Below are 23,026 nucleotides of genomic sequence, written 5' to 3'. Positions count from 1 at the left end.
TAATGGTAACTATAATGAGAATGAATAAGTATAATGATACATTTTTACAATAAGTATAACACCTAATAATGATTGATAAAATTCTTTTTCAAAATTACAGCCAAAAAATAGAAGTTTGAAACATTATAACATTAAATTAAAATCAAATTGGTAACTAAAATGTGGCTGGGTATTTATATATAAGCAACACTCCTTTTAAAATTACTTTTTTTGTGAATCCAGAAGCATTAAATGTATGTCTTAGCAATGATTATACAGGTTACACTTCTATTGTACAATATAGTACTTTATAACTTAAACCTTCAGGGTTCAAACTTCATGCAGAGGCTTTGTTCTGCCGTCAATGACGGTGACAGAATTGAGACAGTGCTGCCATGTTGTAGAGATACTAGTTACTTTTTAAATAAATCACTTTGCATCTAAACTCCCCCCATGGCAGGCAGGAGTGTAAAATACAGTTAACTAACTTGCACAAAATGTATATAAATGCAAATATAATGACAAATAAAAGACTGAATTGTTAATTTTGAAGGAAAGTCTGCCTTCCTTATCATGTGTGATCTCATTGCAATTGACACTTATCACCTTGGTGGATCATTCAACATGGTTACAAATGTGGATGAAACAAGTTCACATTGATTTTCATACTCTATCCAGACTTTGTAATGTTGCCTTGCTGGAAACATTAGATCTTGCAAAGCTTTCTTGGTGAACGTAAGATCATAGCCCATAAGACATAGGAACAGAATTATGCCATTCGAGCTATTGAGTCTGCTACACAATTCCATAATGGCTGTTTTATTATCCCCCTCTACCCTTCTGTCATGCCTTCTCCCTATAAGCTTTGACATGCTGACTAATCATACCATAAGAAATAGAAGCATAATGAGACCATTCAGCCCATTGAGTCTGCCCCACCATCCCATCGAGTCTGCCCCACCATCCCATCATGGCTGATCCCTCATCCCACTCAACCCCCTACACCTGCCTTCTCCACCATATACCTTGATGCCCTGACCAATCAGGAAATGATCAACTTCTGCCTTAAATATACCCACGGACCTGGCCTCCACCACAGTGCATTCCACAGAGTCAATACGCCTTGGCTAAAAAAAAATTCCTCCTTACCTCTGTTCTAAAAGGTCACCCCTCCATTTTGAAGCTGTGCCCTCTAGTTCTGTATACCCCCACCACAGGAAGCATTCTCTCCACATCCACCCTATCTAGTCCTTTCTACATTCGGTAGGTTCCAATGAGATACCACCAAATTCTTCTAAATTCCAGTGAGTACAGACCCAAAGCTGCCAGACACTCCATATATGTTAACCCCTTCATTCCTGGAATCATCCTTGTCAGCCTCCTCTGGACTCTTTCCAATGGCAACAGATCCTTTCTGAGATATGGCGCCCAAATTTGTTGACAATACTCCAAGTACAGCCTGACTAGTGTCTTTTAAGGCTCAGCAGTGTCTTCTTGCTTTCAGATTCTATTCCCCTTGAAATAAATGCCAACATTGCATAAGCCTTCTTTACACAGACTCAACCTGTAAGTCAACCTTGGAGTCTTGCATGAGGACTCCTAAATCCCTCTGCACCTCTGATGTTTGAACCTTTTTCCCATTAGATAGTCGTCTGCACTATTGTTCTTTTTATACATTTCCCAACACTGTATTCCATCTGCCACCTTTTTGCCCATTCTTCCAATTTGTCTAAGTTCTGCTGCAATCGCATTGCTTCCTCAACACTACCTACCCCTCCACCTATCTTTGTATCATCTGCAAACTTTGCCACAAAGCCATCAATTCCATTATCCAAATCATTGACAAACAATGTGAAAAGTAGCGGTCCCAATAATGACCCCTGAGTAACACCACTAGTCACTGGCAGTCAAGGCCCTTTTCATTCCCACTTGCTGTCTCCTGCCTGAAAGCCATTCCTCTATCCATGCCAGTATCTTTCCTGTAATGCTATAGGATTTTAGCTTGTTAAGCAGCCTCATGTGTGGCACCTTACCAAACGCCTTCTGGATGTCCAAGTAAATGTCATCCATTGCTTCTCCTTCCTCCACCCTGCTTGTTACTTCCTTGAAAAACTCTAACGGATTTGTCAGGCAAGATTTCCCATTACAGAAAACTTGCTGACTTTGACTTACTTTATCATTAGTCTGTAAATACCCCAAAACCTCACATGTAATAATAGACTCCAACACCTTCCCAACCACTAATAACACATAAGGATTGTTGTCTGAATTAGGAGGACTGTCTCCTACTAATTAGGACATATTCTGACGTAATGTATTAATGCGTGGCTGAGAGACTGGTGTAGGGGGCAGGGATTCAGATTCCTGTATCACTGGGGCCTCTTCTAGGGGAGGTACGACCTGTACAAAAAGGACGGGTTATACCTGAAACCAAAGGAGTCCAATATCCTAGCGGGCACATTTAATAGGGCTGTTAGGGAGGGTTTAAACTAATCTGGCAGAGGGATGGAAACTGGAGTGATAGGGCTGAGGAAGGGGAAAACAGAAATAAATCAAAGATAGCGCGCAACCGAGATTATAGAAAGAACAGGCAGGAGATGAAGCTTAATCAAAGCCAGTGGCATGAGTTACAGGGCAATAGGGGTGTGGTGCAGTTAAAACAGAAAGCAACAAATACTGGATTGAGAGTTGTATTTGAATGCACGCAGTATAAGGAATAGAATGGACGATATTGAAATTGGGAAATATGACGTTGTGGCCATCTCTGAAACTTGGCTAAAGGATGGCTGCCATTGGGAGCTGAACATCCAAGGATATACGATATCTCAGAAAGATAGGTTAGTAGGCAGGGGGGTGGTGTGGAAAGAGTTGACACAGGATTGGAAGGTGTAGGGTCTCTATGGGTTAAGTTAAGAAATGACAAGGGTAAAAGGACCCTAATGGCAGTTGTATACAGGCCTCCAAACAGCAGCCGGGATGTGATTACAAATTACAGCAGGAGATAGAAAAGGTGCATCAGAAAGTGGATTGGGAAAACTAGGCCAGTACTGGACCTCAAGAGAGAGAATTTGTAGCATATCTAAGGGATAGCTTTTTAGAACAGCTTGCTGTTGATCCCATTAGGGGATTGGCTGCACTGGATTGGGTGTTGTGCTATGACTCGGAGGTGATAAGAGAGCTTAAGGTTAAGGAACCCTGAGGAAATAGTGATCACAATATGATCAAGTTCACATCGAAATTTGCGAGGGAAAAAATAAAATCCAATGTGGCAGTATTTCAGTGGAATAAAGGAAATTACAATGGCGTGAGAGGGAAACTGGCTGAAGTTGACCGGAAAGGGACATTTGCAGGAAAGACAGCAGAACAGCACTGGCTGGAGTTTCTGTGAAAAATGAGGGAAGTACAAGACAGATATATTCCAAATAAGAAGAAATTTTCAAAGAGAAGAAGGACACTACCATGGCTGACAAGTGAAGTCAGAGCCAAAGTAAAAGCAAAAGAGAGGGTATACAAGGAAGCCAGAGCTAGTGAGAAGATAGAGGATTGGGAAGCTTTTAAAAACTTGCAGAAGGAAACTAAGAAGGTCATTAGGAAGGAAAAGATGAATTATGAAAGGAAGCTGGTGACTAATACCAAGGAAGATACTAAAAGCTTTTTTTAAGTATCTAAAGGGTAAAAGAGAGTTGAAGGTAGATATAGGACCAATACAATATGATGCTGGAGATATTGTAATGAGAGATGCAGAGATGACAGAGGAACTGAATGCGTATTTTGCATCAGTCTTCACAGTGGAAGACATCTGCAGTATACTGGACATTCAAGAGTGTCAGGGGAGTGAAGTTTGTACAGTGAAAATTACGACTGAAAAAAGTGCTCAGGAAGCTTAATGGTCTGAGGGTGGATAAATCTCCTGGACCTGATGGAATGCACCCTTGGGTTCTGAAGGAAGTAGCTAGAGAGATTGCAGAGGCATTAATGGTGATCTTTCAAGAATCGATAGATTCTGGTATTGCACCGGATGGAAAATTGCAAATGTTACTCTGCTATTTAAGAAGGGTGGGAGGCAGCAGAAAGGAAACTATAGATCTGTTAGCCTGACATCTGTGGTTGGGAAGTTGTTGGAATCAATTGTTAGGGATGAGATTACGGAATACCTGGAGGCAAATGAGAAGATAGGCCAAAGCCAGTATGGTTTCTTGAAAGGAAAATCCTGCCTGACAAACCTACTGCAATTCTTTGAGGAAATTACAAGAAGGGTAGACAAAGGAGATGCAGTAGATGTGGTGTACTTGGATTTTCAGAAGGCCTTTGACAAGGTGCCGCACATGAAGCTGCTTAGCAAGGTAAGAGCCCATGGAATTACAGGGGAGTTACTAGCATGGGTGGAGCATTGGCTGGTTGGCAGAAAACAGAGAGTGGGAATAAAGGGATCCTATTCTGCCTGGCTGCCGTTTACCACCGGAGTTCCACAGGGGTCGGTGTTGGGACTGCTGTTTTTTACGATGTATGTCAATGATTTGAACTACGGTATTAAGGGATTTGTGGCTAAATTTGCTGTGATACAAAGATAGGTGGAGGAGTGGGTATTGTTGAGGAAACAGAGAGCCTGCAGAGAGACTTGGATAGTTTAGGAGAATGGGCAAAGAAGTGGCAAATGAAATACAATGTTGGAAAGTGTATGGTCATGCACTTTGGTTGAAGAAATAAACGGGCAGACTATGATTTAGATGGGGAGAAAATTCAGAATACAGAGTGTTACGAACCCACAGGTTTCGTTTACTGTGGACTGTTACTTTAAGAGCACCTAAGTGAGGTGGGACTATGACATCAGTCACAGGCTGCTGTGAACGTAAACTCATATACAGAGAGTGACCTTCAGGAGGGAGGGAGGGATGGGGAGAGAGTGAGACTGAAACTGAAGCTTCAGCTGGTCACATCTGGGGCTTGGAACTCACTTATGCCCACAAGGGTGGGTTAAACATTGGCACGGAGTGCATTACGAATGTGTGTCTGTCACTTCGTATAATGCAAAGGAGTGGATTTTGGGGTATCTTGTGGGGACCACTTATGTGTTAACCCTTGCCTGGTTATGTTGTGTGGCAACCACTTGATAGGTTATTTTTGGTGATAACGCGTATGTGGATTTGGAACAAAACGACGGGCAAGATCTTTGATGACGATACTTTCGTTTACCTCTGGAATTTGATGTAATCGCCTTTTCTCCACGTTTCACACATATATACTCATAACACTGTTAACATTTGTTTATCTTGGTTAAGTTACGATATTATAAGTAGTCACTAATAAAGATAGTGGTCTTAACATTAAAACCCGACTCAGTGTGAAATCTCTTGCTGCTGGTTTATTTTTAAAACATTAGAAAGGGACTTGGGAGTCCTTGTGCAAGATACCCTAAAGGTTAACCTCCAGGCCTAGTCGGTTGTGAAGAAGGCGAATGCAATGTTGGCATTCGTTTCTAGAGGTATAGAATGTAAGACAGGGATGTGATGTTGAGGCTCTATAAGGCACTTGTGAGACCACAATTGGAGTATTGTATACAGTTTTGGTCTCCTTGTTTTAGAAAGGATATTCTGACATTGGAGATGGTTCAGAGAAGATTCACAAGAATGATTCCAGGAATGAAAGGGCTACCATATGAGGGACGTCTGGCAGCTCCTGGGCTGTATTCCCTGGAGTTCAGGAGAATGAGGGGGGATCTCATAGAAACATTCCGAACGTTAGAAGACCTGAACAGATTAGATATGGCAGAGTTATTTCCCATGGGGGGGATTCTAGGACAAGAGGGTACAACTTCAGGATTGAAGTATGTCCATTTAGAACTGAGATGCGGAGAAATTACTTTAGTCAGAGGGTGGTAAATCTGTGGAATTTGTTTCCATGAGAGGCTGTGGAGGCCAAGCCGTTCGGTGTATTTAAGGCAGCGATAGACAGGGCATCAAAGGGTATGGGGTGAAGGCAGGGGAGTGGGGATGACTGGAAGAATTGGATCAGCCCATGGTTGAATGGCATAGCAGACTCGATGGGCTGAATGGCCTGCATCTGCTCCTATATCTTATGGTCTTATAATGGACACACTCTCAAATCAATCCCTTGGCTGTTGTTGAAAGCACCTCTATCGCAATCCCGTCAGCAGGACAGATCATGGAAAGTGCAGCTGATTACTTCATCAGAGGTCCCATGATATCAAGTAAACCAAGGAAGATAACTTCCTTCTGGTTACCAGTTAATTTCTCCTTACTATTGATAAATCAGCATCTGCTCACATTGCACAGCACTTGGTAAGGGCACAGAATATGATTGGAGACTTCAGTGTCCGTCACCAGTGATTGTGTCCTAAAGATACAGCAGCTAAAATGAGCTAATGATAGTATATGAATGAACCAACATTGAGTTCAATTTGGCATTGTCTGTAATGAGTTTGTATGCTCTGCCCATGAGCGTGTGTTTTCTCCGGGTGCTCCAGTTTCCTCCCACATTCCAAAGACATATGGTCGTTCTAAATTGTCCTGTGAAGAAGCTAATGTTAAATATGTGGGCTGCTGGATGACGTGGCTTGTTGGGCCAGTTCTATGCTGTATCTCTGAATTAAAATAATCAAATAAGCATAAGGGATAAGCCTGGTACTCACCAATTAACAAGGGAGCTGTTGGAAATACATAAGGCAATTGCTATTCCTCAGTCCTTGAAGAGCTGAAGGTGCATCTTCACGATGAGGACACTTCCATTATATTGAATGACTATCATTATGTTAGATTGGATTCATATATGTCAAATCTGCAGTAGCTGAATTATACCCAAGCACAAACTGTATATTCGTTATCCAGAATATCTCACACAGAGGGGTCTAATTCTAACTTAATGAAAAGTGTGGAAAAGAAAACTTGGAGCTTCAGGCATACAATAATGAAATATCAATCTGCTAAAGGTACAATTCGAGATGACATGCTTTGTAATAAGTTCATAGAAACCATTTTTGCGGACCGCCCCCCCCCCCCCCCAATCACTCAGGTATGTCGTCAACTAATTGAATTCACAGTTAATTTCAAATCACAATGTGTCCATTGGTCTTGGTTGTTTCTTGATATCATGAGGAATCAGAATCAGGTTTAATATCACAGGCATATGTTGTGAAATTTATTGTTTTGAGGCAGAAGTACAATAAAGTTTAAAGTAATAATAAAGCATAAATTACAATAACTGCAAAAAGAGAGCAAAAAATAAGAAAAACAAATACTGAGGTAGTTGTTCATTGTCCATTCCGAAATCTGAATGCAGAGGGGAAGAAGCTGTTCCTGAAATGTTGAGATTGTGCCTTCAGGCTCCTGTACCTCCTTCCTGATGGTATCAGTGAGAAGGGCGCATGTCCTGGGTCCTTAATGATGGATGCTGCCTTTTTGAGATATCCATTTTGAAGATGTCTTCAATGCTGGGGAGGCTAGTGCCCAAGATGGAGCTGACTGAGTTTACAACTTTCTGCAGCTTTTTCCAATCCTGTGCAGTGGCTCCTCCGTTCCAAATTGAATTGGCTGCAGGTTCTACTATCATATACACCACTGAATACCAAATGACAAATGTTACAACATTATTGGTTATTATTAAATGCTTTTATGTAACACAAGTTATGTTGTTTTGACTTTACTGCATTTGGTGTTAATTCAATATTCTCTTGTCCTGTATGTAGTGGAGAAAGTGGTGGTACTATGCAGATTTTTGGATATTCAGTCTGTGTCAAAGAATCATGTACTGAAGTACTCTCTCGCCCATGCCTTCTGCTGTTTCCTGGCTGCAGTCGAAGATGTTAATCCAGCAGTGGCAACGAGAGCCAGATTACTACTTGATTCCATAAAAAGGCCGGCTTTACAAGTCAGTTAAATACATCGCAGAATTTCCTACCTTCTTGATAAAATTGTTGTATTCCTTCCTTTGTTTATTACAGTGGTCAGTGGAATTCACTAAGTTTTTTTTACTTGTACAAGTTTTTACTTCAGTAAAGCAATCTATAGTTCATTGAAACTCTATTTTAAAGGTAAAGGTGAGATTGTGCAGATGCTGAAAACACACACAAAATGCTGGAGGAGCACAGCAGTTCAGGCAGCATTAATGGAAATGAATAACCAGTCGACATGCTCATCTGCAAGCTAGTGGAGGGACATCTAGATATGGCTACAGCTATGCAAAACTGCCTTCCTCTGGGGCAGAGGTGCAAAACACAGTACATAGAGTCACACACACAAAACGTAGTTAATAGTTTTCAGAATCATGCAGATTGTTTGCTGACTGTCTCTGGAGGCTGTGAAGTGCTTAATGGTCTTACTCCCATTCTTCAGCACTTGGACTGTAACATTCTGTGTCCGAGCTTACAGGTGCTCATGTCAATAATTACTAAATGTTTTGTGTGTCTGTGCCCCAACCATGTTCTCAGACAGTGATCTGAGATTCCATCCATCCTCTGACTGAACAAGTCTTTCCTTAGTCCCCTGAAATCTGCTACCCCTTACCTTAAACCTATGGCCTCTGGTTTTAGACATTTCATGAAAGGAAGAAGTTTGTTATTCTCTTCCTGTCTATGCCTCTCATAATTTTATATACCTTATAAAATTATAATCTAGTCAGTCTTATCTGTAAGTAAACAAGCCTCTCCAGTTTGTCCTCGGAGCCAAGCACCTCATCCCAGATGATACCTTTGTGAATCTTCTCTGCAGCGCCTCTTGTACAATCACAATTTTGCCATGTTCTGTCTTGTATTCAAATTTCCGCAATTCAGCATCTTAATTTCCAGCCTATCTTTCTCTTTGCTTATAACGATGTTAAAACGTAAAGAGATATAATCACTTATCTCCAGAATCCTCTTCTAGTAACCACTCCCTCCACTTGCCTAGCTACTTTCCTAAAGAATTGATCCAGTAGCACTCCATTTCTCATAAGACTATGTATGTACAAGCTGAAGCTACAATCCTGCATGCCCTTTTAAAAGCCTTTTACATTAGTGTGGTCCCGGTTAATGCTGGGCAAGTTGAGGTTACCTATTACTATTATGGTATTGTCTTTACTTTTTTTGTTTTGATAGTTTTCAGCTCATAATAATAATGCTAATATTATTTAAAGCTTTTTTAAAGCTCTTATAGATATGTGAAAAGAAAAAGATTGGTTAAGACAAATGTAGGTCCCCTACAGACAGAAACAGGTGAATTGATTATGGGGAGCAAGGACATGGCAGACCAATTGAATAATTACTTTGGTTCTGTCTTCACTAAGGAGGACATAAATAATCTTCTGGAAATAGTAGAGGACAGAGGGTCCAGTGAGATGGAGGAACTGAGCGAAATACATGTTAGTAGGGAAGTGGTGTTAGGTAAATTGAAGGGATTAAAGGCAGATAAATCCCCAGGGCCAGATGGTCTGCATCCCAGAGTGCTTAAGGAAGTAGCCCAAGAAATAGTGGATGCATTAGTGATAATTTTTCAAAACTCTTTAGATTCTGGACTAGTTCCTGAGGATTGGAGGGTGGCTAATGTAACCCCACTTTTTAAAAAAGGAGGGAGAGAGAAACCAGGGAATTATAGACCGGTTAGCCTAACATCGGTGGTGGGGAAACTGCTAGAGTCAGTTATCAAAGATGTGATAACACCACATTTGGAAAGCGGTGAAATCATCGGACAAAGTCAGCATGGATTTGTGAAAGGAAAATCATGTCTGACGAATCTCATAGAATTTTTTGAGGATGTAACTAGTAGAGTGGATAAGGGAGAACTAGTGGATGTGGTATATTTGGATTTTCAAAAGGCTTTTGACAAGGTCCCACACAGGAGATTAGTGTGCAAACTTAAAGCACACGCTATTGGGGGTAAGGTATTGATGTGGATAGAGAATTGGTTGGCAGACAGGAAGCAAAGAGTGGGAATAAACGGGACCTTTTCAGAATGGCAGGCAGTGACTAGTGGGGTACCGCAAGGCTCAGTGCTGGGACCCCAGTTGTTTACAATATATATTAATGACTTGGATGAGGGAACTAAATGCAGCATCTCCAAGTTTGCAGATGACATGAAGCTGGGCGGCAGTGTTAGCTGTGAGGAGGATGCTAAGAGGATGCAGGGTGACTTGGATAGGTTAGGTGAATGGGCAAGTTCATGGCAGATGCAATTTAATGTGAAGTTATCCACTTTGGTGGCAAAAACAGGGAAACAGATTATTATCTGAATGGTGGCCGGTTAGGAAAAGGGGAGGTGCAACGAGACCTGGGTGTCATTATACACCAGTCATTGAAAGTGGGCATGCAGGTACAGCAGGCGGTGAAAAAGGCGAATGGTATGCTGGCATTTATAGCAAGAGGATTCGAGTACAGGAGCAGGGAGGTACTACTGCAGTTGTACAGGGCCTTGGTGAGACTACACCTGGAGTATTGTGTGCAGTTTTGGTCCCCTAATCTGAGGAAAGACATCCTTGCCATAGAGGGAGTACAAAGAAGGTTCACCAGATTAATTCCTGGGATGGCAGGACTTTCATATGATGAAAGACTGGATCGACTAGGCTTATACTCGTTGGAATTTAGAAGATTGAGGGGGGATCTGATTGAAACGTATAAAATCCTAATGGGATTGGACAGGCTAGATGCAGGAAGATTGTTCCCGATGTTGGGGAAGTCCAGAACGAGGGGTCACAGTTTGAGGATAAAGGGGAAGCCTTTTAGGACTGAGATGAGGAAAAACTTCTTCACACAGAGAGTGGTGAATCTGTGGAATTCTCTGCCACAGGAAACAGTTGAGGCCAGTTCATTGGCTATATTTAAGAGGGAGTTAGATATGGCCCTTGTGGCTAAAGGGATCGGGGGTATGGAGGGAAAGCTGGTTCAGGGTTCTGAGTTGGATGATCAGCCACGATCGTACTGAATGGCAGTGCAGGCTCGACGGGCCGAATGGCCTACTCCTGCACCTATTTTCTATGTTTCTATTTATCGATCGCTTTTCATACAGACAGTGTAGTTCAAAGTGCTTAACATGGGATAAAATACAAACATGAAAATAAAAGACAAAAAGATGTCAGTTAAAAGCAAGGTTAAATAAATAGGTTTTGAGCTGGTGTTTAAAAGTGTCAACTGAGTCTGCATCCCTTATAGTTTTAGGTTTTGAGTTCCTTGGTGTATAAGTCCATAAGATGTACGAGCAGAATTAGACCATTTGGCCCATCGAGTCTGCTCTACCGATGGCTGATCCAATTTTCCTCTCAGCCCCAATTTCCTGCCTTCTCCCATTATCCCCTCATGCCCTGACCAGTCAAGTATCTATCTATCAATCTCTACCTTGGCCTCCATAGCTGCCTGTGGCAGTGAAATCCACAGATTCACCACTCTCTGGCTAAAGAAATTCCTCCTGTTTTAAAAGGATGCTCTGATATTCTGAGGCTATGTCCTCTGGTCTTAGATTCTTCCACCATCGGAAACATCCTCTGTACATCCACTTTATGAAGATATTTCACCATTCAATAGGTTTAAAAGAGATCATCCTTCATTCTTCTGAGTTCTACTGAATACAGGCACAGAGCCATTAAATTATTTTCAAATGACAAGCCATTCAATCCCGGAATCATTTTCATGAACCTCCTTTGAACTGCCTTCAGTTTCATCGCATCCTTTCTCAGATAAGGAGCCCAAACCTGCTCACAATACCCCAAGTGAGGCCTCATCAGTGCCTTATAAAGTCTCAACATTACATCCTTGTTTTTATATTCTAGTCCTCTTGAAATGAATGCCAACATTGCATTTGCCTTCCACACCACAGATCAACTTGCAATTAGGGAATCCTGCACAAGGATGTACAAGTTCCCTTGTGCCTCAGATTTTTGTATTTTCTTTCCATTTAGAAAACAGTCAACCCTTTTATTTCTTCTACCGAAGTGCATGACCATACACTTCCCTGCACTGTATTCCATCTGCCTTTTCTTTGTCCATTTTCCTAATCTGTCTGTCCTTCTGTAGCCTCTCTACCTCTTCAAAATTACTTGCCTGTCCACCTATCTTCATATCTTCTGCAAACTTTGTAACAAAGCCATCAGTTCCATCATCCAAATCATTGACATATGACATAAAAAGAATTGGTCCCAACACAGACCCATATGGAACACCACTAGTCACCACAGCCAGTCAGAAAAGGCTGTCTTTATTCCCACGCTTTGCCTCCTGCCAATCAGCTATTGCTTTCTCCATGCTAGAATCTTTCCTGTAGTACCATAGACTTGTAGCTTGTTAGCAGCCTCATGTGAGGCACTTTGTCAAAGGCCTTCTGAAAATCCAAGTACACAACATCAACCAATTCTCCTTTGTGTATCTTGCTTGTTACTTCTTCAAAGAATTCCAACAGATTTGTCAGGCAAGATTTTCCCTTGAGAAAACCATGCTGACTATGGCTTATTTTATCATGTACCTCCAAGTACTTTGAGACCTCATCCTTAATAATTGACTCCAACATCTATCCAACCACTGAAGTCAGACTAACTGGCCTATAGTTTCCTTTCTTCTGCATCTCCCTTATTTTGAAGAGTGGAGTAACATTTACTATTTTCCTGTCTTCTGGAATCATTCCAGAATCTAGTGATTTTTGAAAGATCATTAATAATGTCTCTAAAATCTCTTCAGCCATCTCTTTCAGAACTCTGCAGTGTACACTATCTGGTCCAGGTGACTATCTATCTTCAGACCATTTAGTTTTCCTAAGAACCTTCTCTCTAGTTATGGTAACTTCACACACTGCATGCCCCCCACACCTGGAACTTCCACCATACTGATAGCTTCTCCCTCAGTGAAGACTGATGCAAAATACTTATTCAGTTTGTCCGCTATTTCGTTGTCCCCCATTACTACCTTGTACAAGGCCTTGGTGAGAAGTTGTACAAGGCCTTGGTGAGACCACACCTAGAGTATTGTGTGCAGTTTTGGTCCCCTAATCTGAGGAAAGACATTCTTGCCATAGAGGGAGTACAAAGAAGGTTCACCAGATTGATTCCTGGGATGGCAGGACTTTCATATGATGAAAGACTGGATCGGCTAGGCTTATACTCTCTGGAATTTAGAAGATTGAGGGGGGATCTTATTGAAACATATAAAATTCTAAAGGGATTGGACAGGCTAGATGTAGGAAGATTGTCTCCGATGTTGGGGAAGTCCAGAACAAGGGGTCACACTTTGAGGTTAAAGGGGAAACCTTTTAGGACCGAGACGAAGAAAAACTTCTTCACACAGAGAGTGGTGAACCTGTGGGAATTCTCTGCCACAGGAAACAGTTGAGGCCAGTTCATTGGCTATATTTAAGAGGGACTTAGATATGGCCCTTGTGGCTAAAGGGATCAGGGGGTATGGAGAGAAGGCAGGTACAAGGTTCTGAGTTGGATGATCAGCCATGATCGTACTGAATGGCAGTGCAGGCTCGAAGGGCCGAATGGCCTACTCCTGCACCTATGTTCTATGTTTCTACGTTTTACCTCTTCAGCATCGTTTTCCAGCGGTCTGATATCCCCATTCTTGCCTCTCTTGTACACTTTATGTATCTGAAGAAACTTTTGGTATCCTCTTTAATATTATTGTCGGTCAGAGACATACCTGTGCACAGTGAGTAGAAATAACCACTGTACCGGGCCCCCATGGTAGTGTAGTGATTAGCGCAATGCTGTTGCAGCTGGGGCGTTGGAGATCAAGTTCAATTCCAGCACCCTCACTAAGAAAATTTGTACCCTCCTCCGTGTGTGTTTTGGTTTCCTCTGGGTGCTCCAGTTTCTTTCCACAGTCTAAAGATGTATTGGCCAGCAAAAACATAGAACATAGAAATTTACAGCACATTACAGGCTCTTCGGCCCACAATGTTGTGCTGACCATGTAACCTACTCCAGAGATTGCCTAGAATTTCCCTGGTTCATAGCTCTCTATTTTTCTAAGCTCCATGTACCTATCTAAGAGGCTCTTAAAAGACCCTGTTGTATCCGTTCCACTACCACTGCCAGTAGTGCATTCCACGCACCCACCACTCTCTGTGTGAAAAACTTACCCCTTGCATCCCCTCTGTACATACTTCCATGCACCTTAAAACTGTGCCCGCTTGTGTTAGCCATTTCAGTCCTGGGAAAAAGCCTCTGACTATCCACATGATCAGTGCCTCTCATCATCTTATACACCTCTATCAGGTCACCTCTCGTCCTCCGTTGCTCCAAGGAGAAAAGGCCGAGTTCACTCAACTTATTCTCGTAAGGCATGCTCCCCAATCCAGGCAACATCCTTGTAAATCTCCTCTGCACCCTTTCTATAGTTTCCACATCCTTCCTGTAGTGAGGTGACCAGAACTGAGCATAGTACTCCAAGTGGGGTCTGACATAACACAGGTAGTTTAATTGGTCATTATAAATTGTACTGTGATTAGGCTAGGGCTAAATTGGTGGGCTGATGAGCAGTGTGGCTAGTTGGACCAGAAGTCCCTTTTCCATGCTGTCTCTGTAAATAAATAAACACAATCCTGTGAAGATCAAAACATCTTCTCCCATGAGGGCATCCTCGAGTACACAAAGTAATTCTACTATTGTGGTTAAGAACTGACTGAAAGTGATCTACAGGTCTGAAATTGTGCATTTGGATGTAAAGTGTGCCACCTTTTTAGGTAGAAATTTATCCTAGAATTGCTGTTCCTTTTTGACTTGAGAACAATAGCAGGCCTATCATCCATTAACTTTGTACAAATAGCAGGCCTGTTACCTGTTAACTGTCTACAAATTTGTATGTGTCTTTGTGACTAATCTTCATTTTTTATTTACTTTCACAAAGGGCCTCTGTCTTTGCCTGGACTTTCAGTTCGACACCGTTGTGAAGGACAGGCCAACTATTCTCAGCAAGTTATTTCTGCTCCATTTCTTAAAGCGTGACATTCCAGCTTTGAGCTGGGAGTTTTTTGTCAATAGGTTTGACACCTTGTCTCTGGAAGCTCAGCTTCATTTGGACTGCAATAAGGAATTTCCATTTCCAACAAGTAAGTGAAAAATTACTGATTTACTGCTTTGGCCGTGAAGATATTTTTTTCCCTCTTTTTTTTTTAACAACTGTGGCATCTCTTGTTGTCGTGTAACATTGGCACCTGATACCAGCTGCTTAGTTTTGCAGGGATTTTGTTTTGTTGCTTGTACAGAAGTTAATTTTAGATGTTTCTGAGCAAGTCCAAGCTAAAAACAAAGAAATTCTGTTGGTCTCGAGCTTGAAATCTTTAAATGTAGAGGAGAGGGTATCATTGAACAACCCAGTGTGTCCCACAGAATGGCCAGTGATTCTAATGTAGAGGAGAGGGTATCGTTGAAAAGCCCAACATGTCACACAGACTAGCAATGGTTCTAATGTCGTGGAGAGGGTATCGTTGAACAACCCAGTGTGTCAAACAGAATTGCCAGTGGTTCTAATGTAGAGGAGAGGGTATCATTCAGCCCAGTATGTCACACAGAATGGCCAATGGTTCTAATGTAGAGGAGAGGGTATCATTCAGCCCAGTATGTCACACAGAATGGCCAATGGTTCTAATGTAGAGGAGAGGGTATCATTCAGCCCAGTATGTCACACAGAATGGCCAATGGTTCTAATGTAGTGGAGAGGGTATCGTTGAACAACCCAGTGTATCACACAGAATGGTCAATGGTTCTAATATAGAGGAGAACTTGGTGCTTAAATCGGCTGAACATCCCCGAAATTTCAATCTGGCCTGAAGTCTGCTCCAGCAATGGCTGCCATGGCTGTACCTGCATTCTTGACAATTCAGTTCAGTGACAGAAAATTCTTTTTATACTGGAGAGTGCATGTAGTCTAATCAGGGTTCATTACATGGTATTACTGTATAGCGCCGCTAGAAATCAGTCTCAGTACTTCGATTTCTTTATGCCTTTACCTGACCCTGGAATTTTACAAGCTATTTATTTTAAAGTGTCTTCATTTTGCCAGGTACCTTTCATGCTTTGAGCTTGTTTTCCTCCAGCTATAACTGCTGTCCGGACAAATGTGGCAAACCTGAGTGATGCTGCCATGTGGAAAATCAAACGAGCTCGCTTTGCACGGAACCGACAGAGAAGTGTGCGTTCTCTCCGGGATAGTGTTAAAGGCCCAGGAGAGTCAAAGAGAGCACTTTCGCTTCCAGAAACCCTAAGCACCAAACTGCGTAAGTTCCTCTTGTAATTTGCAGTACTTTTGGACTAGTTATTAAAAGCTGCTCTTTTAGAGGAATAAGACTGACCAACACTTTTCATGGTGTTCAAATGTCACCAATATATGCTTACATTTATGTCCTTAATTTTATTCTATGGTACTAGTCACATAGTATATGCACATGCTATAAGAACGGAAAGGCGGAGAGAGTTAAGGTTGCACTGTTGCACATCTGGCAGTAATGCAACACACACAAAATGCTAGAGGAACTCAGCAAATCAGGCAGCATCTATGGAAATGAATGAACAGTTGATGTTTAAAGCTGAGACCCTTCACCAGGACTGGAAAGGAAGGAGATAGATGCCAGATAATGAAATTTTGGGGGAGGGATAGGAGGACAAGGAAGAAGGTGAGAGGTGAAGTTGGGTGGTGGGGTGCGGTGGGAGGAAGCATAAAGAAAGAAGCTGGGAGATGATAGGTAGAAAAGATAAAGAACTGGAAAAGAAGGAATCTGATAGGAAAGGAGAGTGGATAATGGGAGAAAGAGAAGGAGGAGGGGTAGTAGGGGGAGGTGAAAGGTCAGTGAGGGGAAGAGGTAAGAGGTCAGTGTGCAGAAAGGGAGGCCATGAGCCAACATGTTGGAATGGGAAGTGTGTGTGTATGTGTCTTGCTCTGGATTTCCAGCACCAGCAGAATCTCATGTGTTTATGGCAAGGATGTTGCTTGAAGGCTTCAGAGACCCAGCTTCAATCATGATTGCCAAAGTTGGCTACGTGAAGTTTGTCCATATGGCCATATGGGTTTCCTCTTGCATCCCATAAACATGCAAGTTGCTAGGTTAATTGGCCACAGTAAAGTCACTGTCCCAGTGCGTAGGTAGAGTGTTTGTGGTGAAGAATAAGATGGAATTAGTGCAGGATTTAGTGTAAACTGGTGATTGGTGTGGACTCAGCAGGTCAAAGTGTGAGTCCTGAGGCTTCTGTGCCACATTCCTAATGACAGCCATGAGAAGAGAGCGTGATGTGGGTGGTGGATGTCCCTGATGATGGATGCTGCTTTCCTGCAACAGCGCTCTGTGTAGGTGTGCTCAGTGGTGTGGAGGGCTTTCCCCATGATGGGCCATATCGGACAGATAGTTACATCAGTAGAATTTAAGATGTTGAAATTGTTTTAAAATGTTGAGATCGAACTTGCATGCACTAGTTACACTGGCAGCTTGTTCCACACACTCATTCTTGAGCATAGTAATTGAAAAGAAATGTTTGACACCGGTCAGAAGCAGTAATCCACTGACCTGTCCATCTTCTTGTTTACAGCATTGCGACTGACTAGACATGAACAGTCAGCTCCAACTCTTGGGGCAATGATGGAGCATGTTATACATGGTAAAAGATAGTAATTTTTATGCTTATGTTGAATATTTTTTAGAATCAAAAGTTAGTGCTTGAGCATATTTGCATCAATGGCAGATCATCATCAAGGACTCTTAGATCTTGGAAGATTACCCGGAGGCAATTGCTGACTAACTTTTCAGTCTCGTACAAAATAAAGCATTTACAATCAAATAACTAACTTATAATTCTGAATTTAAAAAGCATATTTTCAAGATACTAGTTTTAAGCTAGATATTCGCCTTTACATAGCATAGTGTGCTGATTATCTGATTCTCAAATTATGTTCAACACAATACTTATTTCAGTCTTCTTCCAGTTTAATCAAAGAATCTAGAGTAAACAATTAAAATAAATAAGCCAGGAGAGATAAACATCATGTCTTGTCTCTTGTCTAGGCCAGCATTCTCCAGAGGACGATGCAATCATAAAGGATCCTTTACCAGAGGACGCTGGCATTGACCATCAAACAGTTCATCAGCTGATCACAGTTCTCATGAAATTCATGGCAAAGGATAAAAGCAGTGCTGAGGCGGACATCAGCAGTGCCAAGGCATTCAACACGGTAAAGCGCCATCTCTATGTACTGCTTGGCTATGACCAGCAGGAGGGATGCTTTATGATTGCCCCTCAGAAGATGCGCACTTCTACCTGCTTCAATGCTTTCATTGCCGGAATAGCACAGGTAATACAGATATATTGTTACTAAGGTGCCTTATTGTTGTTTCATATCCTTATATGACAGAATCTCGATTCTTTGAACATCATAGTATAGTTACAGGAATGTTTCTTACCTTTGAGTCTCACAAATTGATTTTGATATTATACGAGGAAATAATTTTGATATATTTTTCAGTAGTGAAGGCAAATACAATGTTAGCATTCATTTTGATAAGACTAGATAATAAAAGTAAGGATGAAATGCTGAGGATTTATAAGCCATTGGTCAGACTGCACTTGGAGTGTTTTGGGCACCGTATTTAAAGATGTGCTAGCATTGGAGATGTTCCTGAGTAGGTTCATAAGAACGATTTGGGAAATGAGAGGGTTAACACATGATGAGTGTTTGATAGCTCTGGCTCTGTACTCACTGGAGTTTAAAGAAAGGGATGTGTGGAATCTCATTGAAACCTATCAAATATTGAAGGGCCTAGATAGAGTGAATGTGGAGAGGATATTTCCTATAGTGGGGGAGTCTAGGACCAAAGGGCACACCTCAAAACAGTGAAGTGTTCCTTTTGAACAGAGATGAGGAGCAATTCTTTAGCCAGAGGGTGGTGAATTTGTGGAGTTCATTGCCACAGATGGCTGTGGAGGCCAAGTCATTGGGAGCATTTAAAGCAGAGGTTGATAGATGTCAAAGGTTACATGGAGAAGGCAGGAGAATGGAGTTGATTGGGATAATAAATCAACCATGATGGAATGGCAGAGCAGACTCGATGGGCCAAATGGCCTAATTCTGCTCCTATGCCTTCTGATCTTATAAGGAAAGCAAATAATGTGTTCATCTTTATTGTGAGAGATTGTGATTAGATGAGTTAAAGCAATTTATTACCATGACGTAAGGCCTTAGTAGGACTTTACCTACAGTGTTGCTTATGGGAGAAAATTTGTAGATGCTGGAAATCCAAAGCAACACACGCAAAATGCTGGAGAAACTCAGCGGGCCAGGCAACATCTATTGAAAAGAGTAAACAGTCAACTTTCTGGGCTGAGACCCTTCTTCAGGACTTAGGGTCTGTTTTCCAAACCAAGGAAGGGATATCTGCAACTGAGAGAGTACAACAGGACTTATAAAAGGGGTATCTGTGATAAAGAGAGTACAACAGGACTTACAACAAGGATACCTGTGATAAAGAGAGTACAACAGGACTTACAACAGGTATCTGTGATAAAGAGAGTACAACAGGACTTACGACAGGCATATCTGTGACAGAGTACAACAGGACTCACAACAGGGATATTTGTGACAGAGAGAGTACAACAGAAATTCACCAGAATGACTTCAGGAATGTTATTCTCCTGTGAAGAAAGATCAAGCATATTTTAAAAGGAGTGATCTCATTGAAACATAGCAAATTCTTAATGGCTTGACAGATATTATGTTCCACCTGGTTCAGGTATTTCAAGACTCAAGAATCAAGGTTGTTTAATGGCATTTTCAATAAATGAGTGTAAAGAAGAACAAAATAATTGTTGCCCTGGATTCGATCCAGCACCAAAAAAACACAATAAGTTGACAATAATAGTAACAAAAATTCCATAGTAATGATAAAAATGCTTATTTTTATATTATATGATTTGGATAATGGAATCGATGGCTTCGTAGCCAAGTATGTGGATGATACAAAGATAGGCGGAGGGGCAGGTAGTTCTGAGGAAACGGAGGTGCCATGGAAGGACTTGGACAGAAGCAGAGAATGGGCAAAGCAGTGGCAATGGGACAAAGTGAATTGAATTGAATTGAGTTTATTTCTTACATGCTTCATATACGTGAGGAGGAAAAATCTTTATGTTACATCTCAGTCTAAATGTGCAATGTGTAAATTTATAATAATTTATAATAAATAGAACAGTCAATGTAATATAGAGTACACTCAGGTCAGCTTGAGTTAATCAGTCTGATGGCCTGGTGGAAGAAGCCGTCCTGGAGCCTGTTGGTCCTGGCTTTTATGCTGCGGTACCGTTTCCCGGATGGTAGCAGCTGGAATAGATTGTGTTTGGGAACTCAGGTCCCCAGTGACCTTCAGGCCCTTTTCTCACACCTGAATAGTAAATGTCCTGAATCATGGGAAGTTTACAACTACAGTTGCACTGGGCTGTCCGCACCACTCTCTGCAGAATCCTGTGATTGAGGGAGGTACAGTTCCCATACCAGGCAGTGATGCAGCCAGTCAGGATGCTCTCAATTGTGCCCGTATAGAAAGTTCTTAGGATTTGGGGGCCCATACCAAAGTTCTGCAACCATCCGAAGTGAAAGAGGCACTGTTGTGCCGTTTACACCTCACAGCTGGTGTGTACAGACCACGTGTGAGATTCTCAGTGATCTTTATGCCGAGGAGCTTAAAGCTGTTTACCCTCTCAACCCCAGATCCATTGATGTCAACAGGATTTAGCCCATCTTCCTTCCTCGTCTTTGCGATATTGAGGGAACATAGAAAATAGAAAATCTACAGCACAATACAGGGAGAGGTTGTTTTCTTGACACCACTGTGTGAGACAGATGACTTGTTCCCTGGAGGCCACCTCATTATCGTTTTGAGATTATGCCAATCAGTGTAGTGTCATTGTCAAATTTAATTAGCAGATTGGAGCTGTGGGTGGCAACACAGTCATGGGTATACAGGGAGTAAAGCAGGGGACTTAGTACACAGCCCTGAAGGGTTCCTGTGTTGAGAGTCAGAGGGGTGGAGATGAGGCAGCCCACTCTTACCACCTGCTGGTGATCTGACAGGAAGTCCAGGATCTAGCTGCACAAGGCAGGGTGAAGGCTGAGGTCTCTGGGCTTCTTGTCAAGCCTGGAGGGAATTACTGTATAGTGTTGAATGCTGAACTGTAGTCCAAGAACAGCTTTCTCACATCAGCATCCTTCTTCTCCAGATGTGTAAGGATGGTGTGTAGAACAGTGGCTATTGCATTGTCTGTCGATCGGTTGTGTCGGTAGGTGAATTGTAAGGGGTCCAGTGTGGGTGGTAGCAAGCTGCAGATGTAATCCTTGACCAGCCTCTCAAAGCATTTGCTTATTATTGAGATGAGTGTGACAGGTCGCCAGTTGTTCAGGCATGTTACCTTGGTCTTTTTTGGTACAGGAACAATGGTGGATAATTTGAAGCAGTAGGGCACTGTACACTGGGAGAGGAAGTGATTAAAAGTGTCTTAAAACACACGTCATAGTCATAGTCATACTTTATTGATCCCGGGAGAAATTGGTTTTTGTTACAGTTGCACCATAAATAATAAATAGCAATAAAACCATAAATAATTAAATAGTAATATGTAAATTATGCCAGGAAATAAGTCCAGGGCCAGCCTATTGGCTCAGGATGTCTGACCCTCCAAGGGAGGAGTTGTAAAGTTTGATGGCCACAGGCAGGAATAACTTCCTATGACGCTCTGTGTTGCATCTCGGTGGAATGAGTCTCTGGCTGAATGTACTCCTGTGCCCACCCAGTACATTATGTAGTGGATGGGAGACATTGACCAAGATGGAATGCAACTTGGACAGCATCCTCTTTTCAGACACCACCGTCAGAGAGTCCAGTTCCATCCCCACAACATCACTGGCCTTACGGATGAGTTTGTTGATTCTGTTGGTGTCTGCTACCCTCAGCCTGCTGCCCCAGCACGCAACAGCAAACATGATAACACTGGCCACCACAGACTCATAGAACATCCTCAGCATCGTCCGGCAGATGTTAAAGGACCTCAGTCTCCTCAGGAAATAGAGACGGCCCTGACCCTTCTTGTAGACAGCCTCAGTGTTCTTTGACCAGTCCAGTTTATTGTCAACCTGCTCGTTGCATCGAGAAGTGTATGGTCATGCACCGTGGTAGAGGAAATAAACACGTAGACTATTTTCTAAATGGGTAGAAAATTGAAAAATCTGAGGTGTAATTAGAGTTGGGAATGCTCATGCAGGATTCCCTGAAGGTTAATTTGCAGGTTGATTCTGGTGAAGAAGGCGAATGTGATGCTAGCGTTCATTTTGAGAGGGACAGAGTACAAAAGCAAGGATGTAAAGTACTCACTTGGAGTATTGTGAACAAATTTGGCCCCTTATTGTAGAAAAGGTGACATTGGAGAGGTTCAAAGGAAGTTTATGAAAATCATTCTGGGATTAAAAGGTTTATCATACGAGGAGCCTTTGCCTCTGGAACTGTACTTACTGAATTCAGAAGAATGAAGGCTGACCTCATTGAAACCTGCTGTATGGGGAAGTGCCTTGATAGTGTGGATGTGGAGAGGATGTTCCCCCTGTTGGGAGAGTCTAAGACCAGAGGACACAGCCTCACAGCACGGAGATGAGCTTTATGCTTTACCCATGATGGACTATGCTAAGTCCACTAAAGAAATAAATAATTAAAAGAAACAACACCTCCTTTGATTACAACATTACAAATGGATTTAACTTGAATGGATTTTTTTTATGATAATCCTTTATAACCCATATAAATTTAAAATTTTCTCTTAAAACAATGTAACTTATTCTAATCACACAGTTGGAATGTGTTGCGACATAAGATTGCAAAGTATTTCAGATTGTACAAGACTGCAAAAGAAAAAGAAGCCATGTTAATATCTGTAGGTTTACTACAGATTCCTGCATTTCAGAATGAGAATCAGGTTTAATATCACTTATATAGTATATGTTGTGAAATTTGTTTTTGCAGCAATACATAATAAAAACTATAAATTACAATAGGAAGATATATAAAAATAAATTAAGTACCTAATGCAAAAAGAGAGCAAAAAATACTGAGGT

General features: G+C 41.8%; 1 protein-coding gene across 1 annotated transcript in view; it reads left to right on the top strand.

Annotated features, from left to right (window-relative positions):
* The window catches only part of LOC140194116 (protein unc-79 homolog), a 338,541-nt gene that overhangs the window by 111,794 nt on the left and 203,721 nt on the right, over positions 1-23,026 (top strand). The window contains exons 22-26 of the mRNA XM_072251578.1: positions 7,682-7,863; positions 14,798-14,999; positions 15,987-16,166; positions 17,470-17,538; positions 17,943-18,229. Of these exons, the coding sequence (XP_072107679.1) occupies positions 7,682-7,863; positions 14,798-14,999; positions 15,987-16,166; positions 17,470-17,538; positions 17,943-18,229 (920 nt within the window). The remainder of the gene's footprint in view (positions 1-7,681; positions 7,864-14,797; positions 15,000-15,986; positions 16,167-17,469; positions 17,539-17,942; positions 18,230-23,026) is intronic.

This window comes from Mobula birostris, chromosome 1, assembly GCF_030028105.1.
Source record: "Mobula birostris isolate sMobBir1 chromosome 1, sMobBir1.hap1, whole genome shotgun sequence".
Classification (NCBI taxonomy): domain Eukaryota; kingdom Metazoa; phylum Chordata; class Chondrichthyes; order Myliobatiformes; family Myliobatidae; genus Mobula; species Mobula birostris.
Note: the sequence above shows the minus strand (reverse complement) of the source record. Positions and strands in the feature narration are given on the sequence as shown.